The sequence below is a fragment of the Cyanistes caeruleus genome, chromosome 3 (genome assembly GCF_971803275.1).
Source record: "Cyanistes caeruleus chromosome 3, bCyaCae1.hap1.1, whole genome shotgun sequence".
NCBI classification, from domain to species: Eukaryota; Metazoa; Chordata; class Aves; order Passeriformes; family Paridae; genus Cyanistes; species Cyanistes caeruleus.
Window position 1 is genome coordinate 10,143,416 of NC_141703.1, and position 21,617 is coordinate 10,165,032.

Sequence of the window (21,617 nt, forward strand, 5' to 3'; positions counted from 1 at the left end):
TTGTAGAAAACAGATGGAAATTGCATTGGAGTGGTAGGTTGCAAAAATGAGCTGTTAAGTATCTAGGAAAGTTGTATGGTGACCACTTGCCATTATTAATAGCATCTTTGCCCTGTTGAATCATGGTTACTCCTAAGCATCCTTCAGCGTGCCACTTGTCTCTATTAGCCTTGCTGCCTGATTAAGTGTCAGAACTGTCCTTTGTCAGATGATTAGCTTCATTAATACTGCACTTTCTCTCTGGGTCGTAATTTATTATGAGGCCCAACCTGGAATAAAATTTCAAAAGTCAAATGTGCTGTTAACTAATCTGAGAGGTTTGCATTTACAGCTGCAAAGCTGGATGCTCATCAGAACACATTTGTGAATGTGTCGTAGTTAAAACAAGGTCTGTTCAGTGGTAATAGAAGCTGTAGAACACAAAAATCAGGTAAATCTTACTGCCCAATATCTATTTTTTTCTGGAAGGCTTTTTGTAGACATCAGAGCATTCATTTCTGAGTTGATAACCTACAGAAAATGAGGTTAAGCCTGTTCCACTCAATGTCCATCAATTTGAGAAAAGCATTTTTGCTGAGGGAAGGGATCCCATTGTTATTACAATAAAGGAATTCAGGATCCATACAGTGTTTAAATCTAACCTGAAGAAAGAAAGTACACTATTCTGCAATTCTTTCAGCTTGAAAGAAAGGAAATAAACATACCATTTTGCTCTTGAACAGGTGGAGGAATTACCTGCCTGGCCATTTGATTATTCTTATCTCACACTGAAAGCACCTGCAAGGTTATTCACTGGCTCACTGCTGAAGGATCTCTTATAAACACAGCATTAGGAAAGTGGCAGAGGAGTGTTCTTGGCATGTTTCTGCAGCACCTAGATAAATGTCATTCTGCTTCCACATCTAGCATTCAATCCATAAATCTGGGCTAAGAGAACATCTCTTTGTAAAATATCGTGTTTACAATGGGGAAATCATGCCATGAATAACCAAAAGATTGATTCATTTTTAGGTTAGGAGGCTGTCACTAACAAATTGTTGTGGTATAAACTTGTCAGAGCAAGCACCTAGAGATAAAAGTGCTTGCAATGATCTCTTTATAGAAATAACAGCAGTGGAATAGATTTGTGTTTACAAAGTAGTCTAGCATTGCCTGTATTTTGAATAAGTTTCAAGCATTCAAATTGTGAGGCTGACTCTCATTTTTCTCAGGAGACCTGTTTTTTATTAGCACAGTGGACATGAATTAATTGGTGTCTAGCAGTTAAACTTGCATATATATTTGTGGGGAAAAAACAAACAAACAAAAAACAAAAGCAAACAACCCACTCTGTTGCTAAATATGCTATTACAGCTGCCTGGGGTGGAAAAGAAGTTTGAACAGTTTAAAGAGCTGTTTTTGTCTCTTTCTTTTCCCCTGCTGAATATCACGTAATATTGTTTGAACAGTTTGAAAAAGGTGATTTTATCTCTTTTTCCTTTCCCTTGCTAAATGTCACATTATTCTTTGAACTCATTTGCATTTGGCAGTTTTAGCAGAGATGATTAAACAGAAGCAGCTATTTATGTGTAATATTTTATATGAAGATGCTTAAGAAGTTTGTAATATAACATCAGATTGGATATTTATCTTCGACCAACAAAATGTATCTTCTCTCATCTTCTGTGTACTGCATGTGGCTGGAATGAAACAAAACTAATATAATAAAAAACTTACTGTCAATACAGAGGGAAGTGTTGCTTGTGGGGAAAAATAACATTTTTAACAGCTTTAGCATCATGTATTACCAAAAGCATGCATCTCCTTCACATGCTGTTGCTTTTAGATGAGTTTCTTAACCATTCAGGTATTACTTTCAGCCAAAGGGTGAAGCTGACAGCGTTACTTGGGATAAATAGCAATAGAATCCAGGAAGTTTATTGTAGCAAATACTCATATATATTAGTGGCAGAGTTCATATAATGCATGTCTTCTATGGCAAATTTCCAGTTTTACTATTGTGTTGTCATTTTGTTTTGGCTCAAGATCAACTATACTGAGAGTTTGCTCCTTCAATTATGCAGTACATCTGTATGTTGCAATAGTAACTTTGCAAACTAGTATTTTTCAGAGCATATTATATCTTTGAAACTGGAAAACATTCTGGTGAGAAAGGTGTTTAAAGTGATATTGAGTTAAGGTTTTAAGAACAAAAGAAATATTTGTATCAAAAAGATTTGTCTTGTCTTGTATCCTTGGACAGGTGGAGGGAGAGAAAGCAAAACATTAATAATGCCATGCATTTCTCTTCTAGCTTTTCTATACCTGCCTTTCAAATTTAGCTGAATCCATGTATGTTATTAATTGCTGAACACTTCAGAAGGGAATTTAATATCCCTGTATATTTAAGAAGTGTAGAGAATTTTACTGCAAACCAAAAGTCTGCATTGAGTGAACTTAATTTTAGTATAAACATTCTGCACACTTTTCCATGTATGCCCTTAGTTCTAGTTAGGGCTGACTTTGCCAAGCAAAGAAATCTGTCCTTTATACTTCAGGGATGATGCTTAATTAATCTTTTTGAGCAAATGCTTACAAAGTTCTAGCTTGAAATAATCTTTCTCTTTCAACCTGTATAAAATACAGCAGAATTGCACTTTTTTTTGTCCAGTTCCATTCAATATCTGGACTATTATAACTTAGATACAGAAATTAAGGCCAAAGATAAATCATCTCCCTCTGCAAAGATTTCATAATAAAGAATTTAAAAATAATTTCATGTATAGCTGAAGAAATATGTGTGTGGGTTTGGTTTTTTTTCTTTTTCCTGGAGGAAAAATAAGTAACAATTTGTGACAGGTAAAAAAGTTAAAAAAGGCATAAGGTACATCAGGGGCTGCCAGTGGAGAACTATAGCTGAGGTCCAGAAAGTTTCACTTTCTCAAGCAATTTGAGGAGGTGCAGGTATTATTTCAAGTACTTTTCTACTGTAGAAGAGTTTCCTGATGCCAAAACCATCAGATGACATGTTTGGGGTTTTTTATACCTATAGGAAGTTAAAAATTAGAATGGGGTGTTTCAGATCCTACTGCAACATGTTCTCTTTCAGAAGAATAGAAACCACGGGATAGGTCAGTTGAACTAAGGATGTAGACCATGGCTATGAAGAGAACCTGTAGACCTTCAAAATGTGCTGATGCAATTGTCAAAGAATAGATCCAAACAAATTTCCTCCCTGTGTTTGAAGTATTATTAGTATTTTACAATAAACCAAAACTGAAACATTAATCAATAATATTGTATTATTTTGTTGAATAATTCCAATGAACTGCTTTTCTTTTCTCTGACAGATGAACGGGAAGATGTTCAAAAGAAAACTTTCACAAAATGGATAAATGCACAGTTTGCTAAGGTAATTTATTTAGTTTTTTATTTATTGAGCAAAATATCTTTTTATATATTAAAAATAAATAAAGAAACCTGATATTCCTACGCTGAGGCTTGGTTTTGAAGATAAAAGTTACAAGTCTCAGATATTGCTGAAGGCATTTGACTGGTTTATTAGAAAAAAAAGTTCAAGCTTTATTTCTTTGATTTCAGCAGTAATAGAAATGTAGGAAGCTGTCCTTCTCTTAAAATGTTCTCTGCCTCAATTTACTTTGCCTTTTCTCAAACTAATGATGCATCTGTATTACTCTTTGTTGGATTTCTTTGTTATGTTTCTAATGTACAAAGGCATTTCCTCTATTAGACTTGTCCTTTCTTGTTTCTAATTGCAATTGCATCTTTAATAAAACTGGATGAATTGGGGAAGAGCAAGGTCAGAGAAAAGAGGTGTGATCCAGTTATCAAATGATGAAAGTAAATTATAATATGTTTTTAAATAGTTATTTTTAAGAATTGGTAGATCATAAATGGGGTGAGGAAAAATAAGACCAAATAACTAATTTATTTAAAGCATGCCCTTCTGGCAATATATAATAATTTTGTCTTTAATACTCAGGAAAAATTCTGCTTGAGCTATTAATTTGCTGAAACTCTTTTTTGTTGTTGTTTTTTGTTGTTTTTTTAATTCCTGGAAGATGACTCAGACTTATTTGCCAGTAATAATTAAACAAATCAATCTCATCATTTGTCATTTTACCAGGCAATAGGCAGCAATGATATAGTAGCTGTGATACATCTTTTGTTTAGTCTGGATTTTTATTGTGTTCCATCTGATTCTGCCCATTAAAAAAGGCAACTAAGATAATCTGAATAGAACCACCATCACGTTGAAAAACATGCTCAGCAGTGGTATATGCCATCAGGGAGTCCCACAGGGCTTTTCCATGGTCTACAACATTTTCTAATACTGATTCAAGTGATTTAGCACACATTTGTGCTCAGCATCTTTACAGCAGAGATGTCCAGCAATTTGGAGTGGATCAGGATGAAATACTGTCCTGAAGAATGATGAATTACAAGACAGCTGTGAAGTATTTGTTTAGGACAGCAGTAAAACATGCATACAGAATAGGTGGGCTGGCAATAATGAAGGAAAGGAAAGCTCTGGGAACTGTGTTGAATCATTAACAAAATGAATCCTCAACATGGTAGTATTGCAGAAAAAAGGCAACTTTAATGTGGTTCTGATAATGGAAGTGCTTCACACAGGGTGAAAGATGTAAATATTTTCTTTTCCTTGGCAATGCTGAGATTTTAGCTTGAGTAATTTGTAATCTTGATTTTCCATGTATGAATAAGTAGCCACAGCAATAATCATCTGATACAGCCTAATTTGAAATGTATTACCAGTTAGGCCTTTTTATGGTCACAGAAGTAGTTGTGGAAAATGAAGAGTAACTGTTTTGCTTCTATAGCTAAGGAAAATGTAATGCTCCTAGAGCATTGTTTTCTCAGAAATGATTGTTTTATGGAATAGCAAAGCTGCAATTACTGAGGAAACTTAGACCAATTTTGCAGAAGAATAACAAGAATTATGAAGGGTTTAGCAAATACCTATGAGCACATGCTTTTAATATTAGGTTTGACTCATTCATCTGAATGATCTAGAGGCCCTTCCTCCAATTCTAGTTCTCTTTAGTGTAGCTTAATGGTGTCTTAGCTACTTTTTATTTGAATTTTATAACAGTATTTTTAGTTGCATGTGAAAATGCACTTGCAAACATATATTTGCAAAAGTACTAATCTCCCTCTACTTCGTTTGGGCTCTGAGAAAAACCTTGTAAACATTATGATTCAAGTTCTTATTTGCCTGAAGCATCACCTGGGGTTTTTTGGACAGGGTCTTCTTATTTCAGCTATCAAAAAACTATTGATCTTTAAATCTTGAAGAAACTACTTTTTTTCTGGGTTTTAGGACAGAAATACAGGAGGACTTGCTGTATAGTGCCAGGACAGTGTTTCTCCCTCTTCTAACAGTTTGGAGAGGTGGTCTGCAAAACATGCAAGTGTATTTCCTTGTGAGATCTACAGTTTGTCCCTCTACTCCTGACTTGCTTGCAGTGGTTCAAATCCATTTCTGTTTCTAGATGTGAAATCGATTTCAGTTAGTAGGCTACTCCTTGTTAGTGATTTCTCATCATTGTTAGCTTTGTAGAAGTGCTGAATGAATTACTTTCATTGCAGAATTGTTTTTTATTCAATCCTATGCAGTTCCAGGGGCGCTGTCTTGAGTAGATTAGCCTACAGGGTTGAAATTAAGACAGAGAAATGTATTACATTAGTCATTTGTCTTGAGAAAAGTGAAATCCAGGTCAACAATTAACTGTAAAATATTTAGGTTTAAATGAAGTTTTGTTAGAAAATTCTCATCACTCCACTACCTTCCATATAAAAAACAAAAACATTCTTATACAGTCAAAAAAAACCTTCTTAATATTCTAAATCTTTATTTGTGTTGGGTGTATAATGCATTTCTTCACAAAGACTTGCATTACTTTCCTAAAAATTAAGGTCTAGAGCACCTGTGTCTCAGGGCATTTATTCTCTCTCAGACTAAGATTTCAAAATACTCAGATTTGCAAGTTGTTTCAAATTACTTGTGATTCACATATAATGCAATTACATACAAATAATGATTTTAAATGTGAGAAGCTGTAAAGAACTGAAAAAATAATTTTCTAATTTATGTGCCACCACCATAACTTGAGATCCCACATGTAATTTTTACCTGTGGGGGAAGAGAGTTGTCCTTCCTCTGGCCATGCCCACAGTGACATTTCAGCTGGCTCATGTGTAGCTACTTCACTCAGATGCCTCGAGTTTATCAGTGAACTCTGATACCTCTTAGCTGCAGAGTTAAGTCCCTGACATGAAATCTGTAACAAACTTTCAGCCACACAATCTTGACAGTTTTCTGTCTGAGACATGCAGAACCTAAAACCCCTGCAGTGTTACCTAGAAGTCTGTGAATAAGTATCTAGGAAAAGATAGAAGAAATGCCAGCAATATTTCAATTGCTATGGGTGAGGCTGTGTCTCTCTTCAGGCTTTTTTTAGCAAGTTGATTAGGGTGCTCTAAATCAAAAAAGTGTAGAAAATAAATTTTGCAGATCCCTCTTACAGTTTCTCAAAAGAGCAGGGTCCTCTCTAATTTTTACTTCTTTTGCTAGCCAGAAAATGGATTATGCAGAAAGTCTGTGCCTTGAGAATTACAGTGTGTGACTCATCTATAAGAAAATCAAAGTTTAGGAAAAGCCAAAAGTCAGCTTTCAATGTTTGTGGGATAAAATAGTAAATTTAAAGTATAAGAGAAATGGGAGAAGGTAATCCAAGAGACCTCTCTTTTCTCTGTTGAAATCATAGACATGGGGTGTAACTTTCTTGAGTAGTAACTTGTTGGTTTACCATCTAAATGGCATGCAATAAACTGAAGCTTAAAGCAATTTTTAAAATGTGGAACATAATTATAATGCCATTTTAGTCAGAAAAAAGTTTGCTTTGACCTCAGATGAAGTTTATTTATAAAATAATGAAGCTCTGCAGGGTGTACATAATGATATTAAAGGAAAGTATTATAACCTACTTTTTAATAATAGAACTGTAATTAGAGCTCTCACTAGAAATATATCTGGTCCTGGGTATGACAGGTTTTGCTCAGATACCAACTTTTAAAATTTGACATAGCTGACATCCTGATCTATGTGTTTTGGGAGAACAAAACAAGTCTCTCACAGCTCTGCAAGTGTAGCAGCTCTCAGCTGGGACATGGAAGCAGACACAACAATTACTTTAACAGTGCCTGCATCCCATTATAAATTATTTTATTTTCCTTGGTTAAACATTTGGCCTCGTTCATTGCATAATATGTTTCAAAACAGAAAATGCTACTGAAGATAAAAATACTCTTGCATATAGGAAAGAGCTTGTATATGTGAATTCTATGAGGAAAACATTAAATTTCCAGCACAGAAAAAAACCCCAAACATAAAGGCAAAAAATAAAAAAGCAACACCAAACCCTAAAAAGGAAAGAGTAAATTTCTTTGACTAAAGGAATAAGGACAATTTTTTTGTTCCCTTGTTATAGACAGAGTATCTCAAATTAATGACAATTTTAATGTCAGCAGTGGAAGTATCTTTTGTTACTACAGTGGAGGACATGAGCTAATAATTGCAAACTTTGTTAGCTTGAATTTTAGGGTATGACCTTTTGGCCAGCTTGAAGTCACAGCTTAACCTCTAAGTGGGTTTCATAAAAGAATGGTAGTTTGTGAAGGAGCTTTCAATATTTTAATCCATGATATCAAATAACAGATGTTCATAAAATCAGAAGTTTTGCAAATTCAGAGGTTTCAATAGGTTTTCTGTATTTCTGCTGCAAGAGAATAGAAAGTTCCCCTACACAGTCATGAAACACATTATATGTGACAGTAGACTTTTTCATGTAAACGTTGTAATTATTAATTTCTAACTGGGTAGGAACAAGTGTCAGAAGATAAAGCATGCTAGGTTTGGGAAGGGAAAAAAGTGGGTAGTTTTTTATGGTTTCTTTACCTCATGCTTGGATTTTCTTCCTTTTGTTATTGAAGAATTGGAATATGAAAACAGATGAAAGGATACCAAACATTACATTCCTTAGCTTTATGGAAAACCAAGATCATTTGATAGCTCTTTTTGTGGAGAATTTAAGTTGTGAAAAATGGCACCTTTTATGGGCAGATGGAAACATTAAGATGTAGTTATTTGCGTGGTGACTGTGGAATTAGATTCCATTCTTGTGTGATCATGTGAAGAAACACAGTAATGATGCAACCTGTGCCAAAGTAAGGTTGTTAGCTTCATTTAAAATACATGTGGCTAATAAATAACAGTCAGCAAAATCAAATACACCTTTTGCTAATGAAATAGTTTTGAATAGCAACTAAATTGTTCAGTCATGTGCTATATGCAGGGCATATAAAGGGCACATGCGAGAGGGCATTGCTTACAGCTTTAGTCAAACAGCACAGCAGTTAAAATAATTTATTTGCTCAGGGTTTATATGTGGTTTGTATTATGGGAGATGTGGTGATGGTCTCAGTTTTCTTCACTTTCTTGAGCTCATGGACAAGCTGAAATTATTCAAGACTCCTCAGTGGTCTCTTGTGATTGTGGATTAAGTGCCTTCTGCATATCAGAGCACAGGAATGACTGACTCACATGAGGAGTTCACTGGTCTTTTGAGGAAGGGTGTCAAATAGATGAGGTCCAGAGAGACAGCACTGCCATAAGTCTGGCATCCAATAGAGAAATTTGCAGTGCTGAATCTGCTGACACACTTTCTCAGTTTCCCATGCTATCACTGCCAATGACTTCAAATTAAAATAAATTTTAAAAGTGACTCACAAAAAGTGATTTCAGTGTGCAGACTCTGGGATGGGAGTAATTGGGTGAATTCTGTGGGGAAGACAAGAATAGTCTCATTTGTCAACTTTCTTTAAGATTCTGCTTCCATGGAAATGTTTTTACCCCTGTGAATAATCTGTCTTTAGCCATACTTCTGGACAACAGTTAATAACCAAGAAAAGGAGCTGAAGGGAGGGATGGAGTTTGGTAATAAATCATAAAAACACAGATTAAAATGTTCAATATTAGCTCTCTCTAAACTGCTTTCTTGACAGCTAACCTATATTTCAAAAGAAGACAGCTGCTTAGATGAGTGGGTGACTGGTAGGAAAATTAGAATTAAATAATATACTTTGAGATTCTGATCAGTGTGCTCAAGCTGCACTGATGCCTTCTGGTATGTTGTATTTTCAGAAATCAGAACAGTAGTTGCTTATGCATGTTTATGAGACCAGAAAAGATCCCTAGCTGTTTCAGGTAATAAAAGCTATCAGTAGGGTGTGCTGGTGGTGTAGGATTTCAGGTTTAGAATTGAGTTCCAGAGAGTAGTTCAGTGCTGGCTTTGAAGAACAAAACTTTAGCATCATTGTAGACAAGTTCAGAGAAGTTCGTTTGGGCAGTGCTTCATTTTTGTGGTGCTTTAGCCATTTACAGAGAATTTAGTGCCTGCACAAAAGCCTGTTAGAGAAACCAGATAAATAAAAGTTTGCTGAGTTCCAAGTTGCCATTAGATTATTAGGGTTCTGCAGAATTTCACTAGAAAGATATTTGTGCTCTTTTCTTGTAAGGAGCACTAATTTGGAGATACATATAGAGGAATATCAGATATCACATATAAGAACATTGGCAAAAAAAAAAGATGAACTGTTAGTAAAATTTTGAAATTGTGTCTGTGATAAAACTTCTATCAGTTCTTTAAAGTTCACATGTTAAAAATGAGTTTGGTAAATGTTAGCTCAGTTCATTAATTAAATATGCATAATACTTTGTGAGCAGCCTCAGAATTTATTTTTTTCTTTTGAAAGGAAACTCTCAGAAGATCTGATAGACCTAAAATCGTATCATTTGTGATAATTCTGAAAAAAAAAAATAAAAAAAAAAATTGTTGGTATTATATGTTGTTGGTTAGAGACCATGATTGGTATTTATTCACCCTAAATACCTAATTACTCTATTTGATGTCTGTTGCCAGCCTTTCTAAGTGCTACAGTAAAAGTGATGAGAAGGAACAGCTTCCTAATGTGGGAGCCCAATTATTTGCTACAGTGTGGCAAATAACCACAACTCTCATTGAAGATTAATAGTTCTTATCTTTAAGTTGCAGCTCTTTGTGATCAACACTGCCCTTGGGACACATCCTGTTTTAAAATCCCAGGCTTTCTTGTGCCAGTAACCTTTTTATAATACATCTTGCAAGAACACACCAAAGGCCTATAATATCCATTCTGTATCATTAAAGAAAAAGCTTTTGAAACGGAATGATTTTTAAACCTGGTGTAGAAAACACATTTACATTGCTAAGTGTTAAGAGATTTTTATTTTTTTGTATATCTCCAGAATACATAAGGAAGTATCAAGCAATACACATGCTCAGAATTATTTGCATTGAGATGCATATATAACCTATTTGTGCTCTATATTCTGCAGCTTTCCTTATGATGCAGTAAAATGGGATTCTTGCTGTGTAAATATTTATCATGCTTCAATTAAATTTCCTTTGGAATGAAAAATAATTATTTTCACTCTACTTTTTAAGGTAATAGAAATGTCAATAATGCTATTTTGCTTCAAATTTCATTCTGGAACTTGCACTATCTATTAATACATTTTTATAGATTTCTTTGTATGACCCAATAAGTTATCATGAACAGAATATTACTAAGAACAGAAATAGACATGGTTTAAAGACAGTAAAATTCCTCATGCTTGAATTTTGCACATAGTACTAGCACTGTATGCAAGCTTTCAGTTTTACTAACTTGTTGACATTTTACATTTTACTTAAAATGCAATTTTTTAGCTAACTCTTGGTAAAATACTTAGGAATTATCTCCCTAAATAATCACTTTATTATTTATAAATTTAATTTTACCTAGTGTAGAGGCCTGAGGGCTGGAGATAAATATTACTGTGAGAGAGAGGAGCACCAGAAGCTGTGTGGTGTCACAATGCAGCAGGACAAAACCAGAGTAGTGTGTAAGAGGGAGGGTTTCTCTTTTTTTCCTGTTCTTGGTAACATCAGAAGCCTGGGCCTCAGTACCCACTGTGGCTGTCACACAGCTGGAGATGCTTTGCAAATTGTCAGTACAGAAAAGAACCCTTTCACTGAAAACCTAGAGAGGAGAAAAATTGTTTTTGGTTTGGCTTCAAAGTCGCAAAGATGGACATTTGACATTGACAAAAAAGTGAATCAAAATGCCTCTCTATTGGTTGTGGTTGCATTTTAGGATTTTTTAAAATTAATGTTCACATGAAGATTTTTTTTTCTGTATGCCTGAAGGGAAGGAATTTTCTAATATTTCTTCTCCAGAACATTCTCCCACTACTAGGAGACTTTACAGTTTTTCCTGTTTCAGGCTTTTTCTTTTTTTTTTTTTTTCCCCCAAAAAATGTCTAAATGATTGCAGTTTAACAAGACAGCTTTTGGAGAGCAGATTAATTTTCACTTTGATGATAAGTGAAACTTCTCCTTCCACCTCATTATCTGCAAATCTTTTGGTGGAGCTGAGGCTGCTGGCTGTGCATCTCAAAAGACCTTTTTCCTGGAAGTGAGGCTGGCTTCTGTCTGCTCCCATGGCTGTACAAGCACTGACATGCTTCCTCTGCTTTGCCTTAGTGGGCAGAAATTCAAAACCAGCTAAAGTTCAGGAAAATGGGGAAAATGGGCTTTTTCTCCAGCAGAACTACACCCATCTCCAATCTCAATCCCATTCCTAGCTCTGGTGCCACAGACATCCTGCCCATGAGTGCAGCAGCCCTTGGAGGAAATCACCATTTGTCAGAGAGAATTCAAGCTGTCACTGCTGCAGTAGGGCCACTGAAGATAGCAAAGATATGAAGATTCTCAGTATTTTTTGGTTTTTTGCATGTGCAAAGGTTATGTTACTTCTCCAAATCAAATTTTAAGGCTTAAAATGTTTTCTACGAAAATGACTTTCCTTCTAACACCTGTGCAAGAGTATTACCTGAAACAATGAGCATCTGCATGGCAAAACACTTTCACCATTAGAAATGTCTGAGTGAATAGACTACATTTTAGAGACTTCTAAGATGATGCAGTATCACAGGCTTTCAATCTGAAATTTGAGTGAATTAGTAAAATTAGGAGGACTAAAATAAGTGTATTTTTATTATGTTAAAATTTTTTGTCTTTGCATTCTTTTTTTTATAGACTCTTGTAGAATAACATGAGCTTCCCTGAAATGTATCAGAAATGCCAAGTGAACAAAGTAATCACAAAAATTAGTCAAGTTATGTTTATTGAGATCTTTCACCTTTTCCTCTTCACACTTGGCTTTGCACCTCCTAGATTTCTATTCGAACTCTCATCCTTTTTTGCTGTAGTTTAAGTAAAATAGATAAATCTAAATAAAATTGTTCACTTGTAGTTATTATTATAACTTAGTATTATTATAACTTGTAGTTATTATTATAATTATACTATATATACATATAGTATATGTATCTTGAGAGGGGAATAGGAAAAAGCTAAATATGGCACTATGATATTGGTCTCAGTGGTGCATATGTCTTGCTTGTGAATTTGTAAACATTTACAAATTTGCATGATTGTTGCTGGCAGTAGATATCATCGTTTCCGTGCTCAGAATTCATTACTATTACATATAATCATCTTCAGAATCTCCAAAGCAAAACTCCTCATGCAGACAAATGACTTCAGTGGATTTACTTTATACTTTAAAAGTTCAAAAATAAAACCAGGATAAAGAAACAATTTTTAAGCTATTGTCAACATTTATCTGAATGTTATGGAAATTTAGTGATGCTCAAGCAAATAATATTGACCATTCTCCTTATCTGAAAAAGATTAATCACATCTCTTAGGATCAATGAAGAGAGCAGAAGAGCAGGTGCAAGCTTGTACATTTATGACCGGTGGATCTCTCTCTCTCTTGATCTTCCTGCATCACTTAAACAGATCCAGCATCTGTCCTTGTGGCAGTGTCACATCCAGTTAGTCAGTGAAGCTGAAAGCAAGGGAGAAACTTGTCACCAACCCAGCTCCTCACCTGTACTCCTCCCCTGATGCTCTGTAGCACCCCCAAAGCTCCTCTGCCTGAGAGGGTGGGTGCAATTTGTGCCTCTCACACAAATATCCTTTTTTAATAGTCTGTCTTTGACAACAGGAAGTTTGGCAATTCCTCCCATGTGTTTAAATGCATAAAACATCTTGAAAAATATGCCTTAGACGTAACAAAACTGCCAGGCAACCCAAAACAAACCCTTCAAACCACAAAGTATTTAGTTTTGGGCAGACCACATCAGTATTACAGATTGCATTTTTGGGTGTTGATGTATCGGTGTTGGTGATGATGAGATGACTGACCCCAGTCCAGTAAGCACTTGTATTTTTGTGTATCACTTTTTTTTTTATTATGCTTTGGGGTATCTGTATTGTGTAAAAAGACTTTCAGTTCCTTTAAAGGGTCTGCTGATATTACAATTAGAACAAATGCAGCTTCTATTGATGTTAATTTCTTTAAACTATTGCCTATATTTTAGGTCCTTCTTGCCATGAAGAAGATGTAACATTGTGAAAGACGGTTTTAATAAGAAACAATAATCTTATATTTAAATTGTGCAAATAACTGTATTTGCACAGGACCTTTCATATATGCCCTTTACATAGGAAGTGGCTCCATCAGTTTTTTGGGGTGTTTCTGCACCAACACTTCAAGAGTATCTATGATTTTTATTGCTGCTTTCCTTCATTCTTTCTCTGATCTTACTTTTGGGAGATCTGGAGGGAAAAATACTGTCACCCTGCACATGATAGCTGCAGTTATTTCTCAACAGCAATGGCAAAATTGACATAGACACCCTATTAGGTTTTTGCTTAGAGAGTTATTAAAGCAGCTTTATTATTATTAAAGTTATTTGTAAAAAAATCCATTTTTTCCTACTCTGGTACATCTTTTTTTTTCATGTTTTTGTATCCCAGTCTTATTAGGTATTGATGCTCATATCATTGACTTTGCTAATGCTTCCACTTTTTTCAATGATCTGCATGACAGGTGTTACTGCACAGAATAGCCATTTTTCTCTTCTTTCTGCTTTTCATAGTGTGTTTGATTGATTTGCCAGTTTAAGCCCATCACATTTAGTTCCTGCCAATATTAGTGTGAGAGCATATATTGCTGACTTAAAAACAGAATGCTTTTTGTGTGCCCAAGGTCTTGGAATTGATTCTATTGAAACTAAGATTTTATGGGAAAAGGATGAAACAAGTAATTTCTTCTGTTCAGTCTGGTACAGTTTAAAATATATATATATAAAAGTAAGTTAATATAGAATGTACGTATAAATATATAGTTTACTCTATATCCTAAACTATTTGTAACAATAAGATCCTTTACAATAAAAAAAAAAAAAAAAATGCCAACAAATCCTGATAAAACTCCCTGACAACAGTAGTAATAAAACAGTTCCTTTTTGTATTTTTGCCTATGGGAAAGACCTAGTACATGTTTCTTTTGACATTTTTGATCTTTTAATTTCAGATCAAATCAGCAAGGGATTGAGTTGGTCTATGCAGTCTGTACTGATTATTCAGTTATTCAGTCAGGATAAGTTAGTGTTTGTATTCTCACCTGACTATTTCTGTAAGAAATCACAGAATCATTAAGGCTGGGAAAGCCCAAGTTTTGACTGAGCACCACCATGTCAGCTAAACCCTAGTACTTGGTGCCATGTCCAGTCATTTCCCAAACACTTCCACTCCACCACCTCCTTGAGCAGCTCGTTACAATGCTTGACAACTCATTCCGTGAAAAAAAGTTGCAGAGAGCAATAAAGTCTTCCGTGAGTCTCCTTTTCTCCTGGATGAACACCCTCAGACCCTTCTCCTCAGCTCCATTGCCTTTCTCTGGGCTCCGTCAACTTTATTTTCTTGTAGTGAGGGGCCCAGGACTGGATGTGGGACATGAGATGTGGCATCATTAGTGTCAGGCAGAGAGGGACCATCACAGCCCTGGTCCTGCTGACCACACTATTTTTGATATAGAAAACGTCAGATATTATTTTAATGAACTATATAAAGAGAGTATACTATATTATAGCCTATAGTATACCATATGTATACCATATTAAAAGAGTAAACTTTAAGTGACACATCTCTTAGCAGTTAGAACTGAAAAATATGTTAATGAAGTGAGAATTATATAAAAACATGAAAAGCAGGAAAAACTGTCTCTAGAAAGTTGCAGCTAAAGCAATTAGTGAAGCATTTTTCCATAGGTCACAAGCAGGAAATATGTCAGGGATCTAGATGATAGCTGACTGCTTGATGATCAGGTTGTAAAGGGTGTGTGTTGAGGGCAATAAAACACTGCACCTTTAACTACTTTTCAAGAGAATCTGATAGATTAATTGGTTAATAACTAATAAAAGCCATCTGGAGTTACAATATCCTTTATCACATTAAACAATATTCCAGTTTTTGTCATTTATCTTACTACTAATGTTTTAATCATACAAAACATCCATCTTGCCTAATCTGACTGCCTTCATAGTCGGGGAAACACAAATCACACTGGCACATTCATGTGCTGACCTGTTACCCCAGACCCACAGCATGTTCAGCCATCAGGGACAGTGAGCAGTCAGGGGTTCAGGGTCTCCCATGGGGCCCAAAAGATTGGGATGAGGGTGCTGGTGTATGGGTGCTAACTGTGAAGCAGAGACCATAGTAAAGCCTGTCAAATTACAGGCTACACAACTTTCTCAGTCTTGCCTGGGAAAGTGGCCTGGGAATCATGGGGAGGAATTAAAACAATCCTCAGAGAGAGAGGACAGCCTTGCAGGTGCTGTTTGTCTGTTCCTTGTTTTCTGGCAAGAGAAAGTCGAGGGGTGTTGAACCCCACTGACCAATGATGGTGATGTGTTAGTTTACTAACCAATAAGAGTTTTCTTCTCTGTACTTTTCAAGTATCAGTTTATAAAAAAGACCTGAAGTAATAAACAAGAGAAAATTCTCCAGTTTGACTCCACGAGAGAGTCTGTGCCATTCTTTTTACTGTTCCCAACAGAGTGACACTGATGTGTGTGGTATTTGGAGAACTGGTGATTCCAAGGTGCACTCTCACCAAGCCAGATCGTGCTCTGCATATGTGGCATTTCACTTTGGATGCTGTCTCCACCCGTGATCTCCTCTCCAAATGATCTGCCATATCTAGTCCTTATTGTGATCTCTGGCTGAGGGATGCTCAATCAAATATTTCCTCCTTCATCCTCTTTTATCAAGTGTCATTGGTTTTCACCAGACAGTGTGTTTCTGAAATAAGCAAATCACCTCAAAACCAACAGCAGCTTTTGTCTTGTCCCTTGCCATCAATCTCTGGTTTGAATGACTGTCTGGGGCAAAGTGGAATTGGAAAGGGAAGGCTGTGCATGCTCTCCACAGGAACATTCATGGAAATTTAGGCAATGGCTTACTAGCTAAACTTTTTTTTTCTGTTTTCCTTACTCCTAGGAAGCCTTCTGCATTAATACCTTACATCACACAGTGTGATTCTGAGCATCTCTCTTGATTTCAGTGGCACTAGAAGTCATCTCTTACAATAGAAACAATGTTGCAGTAAGCAATGGTTCAGAAGAGACTTAACTGTAAAATTGTAATCCATCGATTGTTTTGTAATCTGTGTTTTCAACCTTGTATCCAGAGGAGGATGCTAATATTGGTAATATTTTAAACTACTTTGTCTATTTCTCTTTCTGCCAGTAATGGTTCAAATCATTAGACATGTGGATCCATCTGATGTAATGGAGAAGAGTCAATATAGTTTTCCAAGAAGCCATGCCTTATTATTGCATTACGTCTTCAAAAGAGTCTGTATGAATACATAAGTATGACTGAAACACACAGAAAAAGTGTGTATCTGTAATTTTTTTTCTTTCAAAAAGATGAAATGAGAAAGATCATATATGTCAAAAAGCTTCTGTAAGACAAGAAACAAAAGGACAGAAATGAGGTCATTTTACACTATAGAGGAGAGCTGGCAGTAGGGTTGCATGTAAATTTCTATTGAGCTGATGACTATCAGGTAAAGGGATGTGGCTAAACTATTGATGGTTCAGAATCTTTCAGGGCAGATAGAAACAACCAAAAGCTTGAGAGGGATTTCATTATACTGAATGGAAAGGTGGTTGAATGACAGTTGATATTTAATATTTGTTTACATAAAAAAAAAATACTTTAATAGATAAAGCTTTTATTACTTCTTCCTTTGTGCATATCATATGCCCTGAATGAGACTTCACTACACAGGGCTGTTTGCAGTGACCCTCATTTATTTCTTCATGAAGTTTAAAAAAGTGTCTGCTTTTTTTTTTTTTTTCTAATTCAGATCACATCAGCGAGAAATCTAAGTCCATTCTGAATTTTCTGAACATTAAGGAACAGAACCTTTCTTGGGAAACATCTAACCATAATTTCATAGAAATTAGGGCATTATTAAGAAGTATCATGTGATTTTACACTTGTGCTATCCTTATACTTATTTCTTAAGGAGAATATCCACTATCAGAGTTGGATGAACCTAGAAGAGCCCTTGGTTTGCCCAGAATAGCAATTCTTATTTTACTCTCTTATAATAATTTCATGCTAATTATGCATTAGAATATTCAAGATTATTTTTTTTCCAGGAAATGACAATCACTTCCCATAGTGAGATATTAATGGCACTACATTTAGCATTACATAAAAATGGCCCTCATAGGCACAGAAATAGTAATCTAAAAGCTGGGGGCTGTGTTGAGACTCCATCTGTGACAGAGGAATGAACTCACCCACCCAACACACTTTTGGACTGTGAGGGAACTCAGTGTGTTAGGAGGGAGGAGGGAATGCAGAGCCTGGAGGACAGATAAATTTATCTCTACAAAAAGTCCAGCTACCAAGTGGCTGGGCCAGGAACTGGTGTGTGGTGATTTATCTCCTTCAACTGGCCCAGCCCCAAAGCCATTTGCACACCTCATTTCTGGCAATCTCCTGACATTTTGATATCCAACCCAAATATATATGAAACCTATTGTCCTCTTCAAAGAAATGGAAGATGGAGACTTACTGTATAAACTTTGACTAAATATGCCCAAATGCTTGCTCAAAATCAATCAGTGAAGGAAAAAAAAAAAAAAAAGAAAAAAAAGAGGTTGTAGGGAGCAAAACAGAAGTTGTTTTCTGCATGAAAATGCACCAAACTCTTCTCCTTGAGAATCTGGGATGGTGAAGTTGTCTTTCTGAAATTAATTTTCTCATTTGCACATAAAATCCTATGTTGAATGTGATTTTAAAGAAAAATAAAATAAAAAAAAAAGGTTGACTATGAAACACTGTGACTGTTACACTTTGTTTTTACACTAGATGGTTTTATTGACACCTCACAAAGTAATGGAAATACACTTGCAAACCTCCACATTTCAGAGCCCTAAGCTGTATTGTGACCTTTTATACCACACAAAGCTATTCAGTTAGTTTTCCCCATTAGCCAAAGGGAGGAAACTAGTGTTAAACAAGGTTTATTTTTAATATTATGTTTTTATAGTTGATTGAAGATATATTCAATTTGTGGACTGACAAGAAACGTATGTGTAAAAGGAGGTCAAGCAGGTTACAAATATCTTTTAAATCTTATGTTTTATAGAATCTTATTTTTTATAGAATCTTAGTTCTATAAGACTATGAACAAAATGACTTAATACAAAAAATGCATTCTCTTTATGTCAGTCCTTTACCTCTAAAGAAGAAAAACATTTAATAGCTCCCTACTCTCTTTCACTTAGCTGCAATATCCTCTTCAAATTATCTAGGTCACTTAGGCCCACTTACCATTTAGCTATTTTTAGCTCGCTAGTTGTCTCCTACTTCTGGAGAATTATCCTGTTGGCAATTAAATTTCCTGACACTTTTGTTTTTTTCTCTCTGTAGGCTATGCATATTTGAGGTGTACCAGCATAAAGTAATGTAGGTCATTGAAAGGTCAATGTTTACAGCAATCTGTGATTTTACTTGAGAATTTTTCTTTGGTGAGGTTGTTTTTTGTTTGTTTGTTTTTGTTTTCTGGAAGAATTTGAGAGCACAGCATCTGATAAGGAGATTTAAGCCTGTCTTGGTGTGAAATAGTTACACAGAACTACCCTTGTGTACATTTAGACAAATTATGATGAACTTGTGTGTATATTTTGCTTTCTAACAACATGTCTGCTTCCTACATGAGTTGCAAAGACAACTCTGCTGTCTCCAAGTGTGGACTTTGATGAATTGATCAGTGGGGCACAATTAAGAAATCTCTGAGCTTGGGTTGTTCGTAGTAAAGATGGAAATCAAAGCTGTGTAGCTTCTTCATGTGCAGTCGAGTCGTGAGGCACCATATGGCTCAACACAACTGTGCCCACAGTTGCACTCCTGGAATGTGGCATTGGCTGGTTGTAACACCTTTTCCTACTTGCACAGACAGAGCCAAACACAACTGGCACTGGGCATTGGTTATGATTTTTAGACATGGCTTTCATGTCTGCATGGAGCACATGCATAGCAACCAGCCCTGGGAGTGTGACATTGCCAAGGCAGGCAGAAGAGAGCAAGCTAGTCTTCCTCAGATTTCCATCCAGAAGAACAGAGGAATTAGATGAATGTAATATTTTAGAGAAAATTGGTTATTCTGAAAGCTTATGATAACTACGGCAATATAAGGAAATTAAAGTAGGAATCTTCTCTTCTGCTACTAACTGCCAGTGAAGAATGCATTATTATGTAATTATCTAAATGTTTGTACTGCTAATGAATACACTGGTGGCAGAATATGATCTTGTGCATCCATGAATTTGCCTTTAATTATAAACAGGAGGAATGTATGAGCAATTTAAATTAACATTATTTTCTCTATTAAAAAGTTCCATAAATGTTAATACTTTCATTGCCATCACATGCCTCATCTAAATGAAAAACTGTCATCCATTGTTACATATCTTATCTACACATGATAGTGGGACAATTTGTGAAAGTAATTGCAATTTTAACAATACACATATATGAAATTTTATGCTATTTAAAAAGCTATACCATAATCTGAAATCACACTTGGAAAATATTGGAAAAAATGATGAATTGCATATATGGTTTGCTATGCAATTGATGCATGGGAGACCTATCTATCTATCTATAGATACATATAAATATATATAGATACATATAAAAAATATATTTATATAACTATATAGAAACCTCTCAAAATAAGTGGAAATTTCTGAAAAGTAGTCTCTGTATTTACTAGTTTCTCCCATAATAATGTTAAATAACTTTTCTCCGCTCTGTAGAATCAATAAATTCCGATGATCATAGCACAGTTCAAATTTGGAAAAGAAAAGAGGATTATTTAGTATTTTGTGATGCTATAATTTGCATTTAGGTTGACATCTTCTGTTCCAAACAATTTTAAGATGCTTGATATACTTCAAGGTACAAAGCAGCTCATGAATCTTAACATATAGTAGGTCCTTGTTTCAAACAATTGTTTCATATAACCTTATAAAGTGAGCAATAATATGGTAGAGATAAATTTGGGATCTGATACCCAACGAAAAGCAATCCAAACATAGAAGGAGTCACATTTTTTTATCTTAGTTTAGGTTAAATGTTCATAAATATAATAAATAATTTCAGCTACTGAAAGGAAGAAAAGGAAATTTTGTCAGATAAAAAGGGAAAAGCCAAGTCTATTGCTATAAACAGATATAACTTGATCATAATACTGGCTCTGCAAGTGTACTTGCTTTGTAAGAAGTCTTTGCAGGTAATAAAAGGAAGAATATGTGTGGTTTAGGATTTTAAAGTGTATTACAATATTTATTTGTATTTTTCCTTTTAATTCTATTAATTAGATCTTTCAGGTTATATTGTCTCTTACATGTGCAAATGCTTCACAGTTATATCGATAGTGACTTTTGTCTATGATGAGCCTGGGTGTTGAGATCTGTAGTTCATTGTGAAGCTTATTGTGGAACTGAATGTTCCCTGTGAAATAACAGTAGTTGCTGGACTTTATTTCTTTTCAGGCTATAAGAAAATATTTAGATGCTCATCAGAAAGATGTGAAGAATTGTATTTGAAAGTGTTCAGGAACTGACACAAAAGAGAAAAGCTTAAGTGGTCTTAAGCTTTTTTACTTTAAGCTTAATTACTATTAATTTATATATGCACAGCAGTACCTTCTAAAACAAAAAAAGTGAACAGTCACAGAGTGAAAATTTCTTGGCGTATACATTAAAAATAAAAAACATATGCATGTCCTTAAACCCTGGTTGAAATACTGGAGAGGCTGAGAAGTCGTGGTGATAAACATAATCTAAAAATGTGGTTTAATATTGTGTCTAACATTTTTTGTATCCAGCTTATAAAAGCTCTCAAATGAACTTAACCCCTGTTTTCCTAGGACAGAACTTCAGTGGTGACTGAGGCACCACTAGTGCGGCTCGACCTTGCAGTGACAGGGCAGCAGTGGGGATGGAGACCCCTAGAGAGCCATAACAGATGTGTTTTCTTCTGACTTTTTATTTTATTTTATTTTATTTT

The 21,617-nt window shown here is 35.2% G+C and overlaps 1 protein-coding gene across 22 annotated transcripts in view; it reads left to right on the top strand.

Moving 5' to 3' along the window:
- Positions 1 to 21,617, top strand: part of DMD (dystrophin) — a 1,136,032-nt gene that overhangs the window by 273,219 nt on the left and 841,196 nt on the right. For all 22 annotated transcript variants that reach the window (XM_086879790.1, XM_086879801.1, XM_086879781.1 and 19 more), the window contains exon 2: positions 3,330 to 3,391. In XM_086879790.1, coding sequence (XP_086735916.1) covers positions 3,330 to 3,391 — 62 coding nt within the window. The remainder of the gene's footprint in view (positions 1 to 3,329; positions 3,392 to 21,617) is intronic.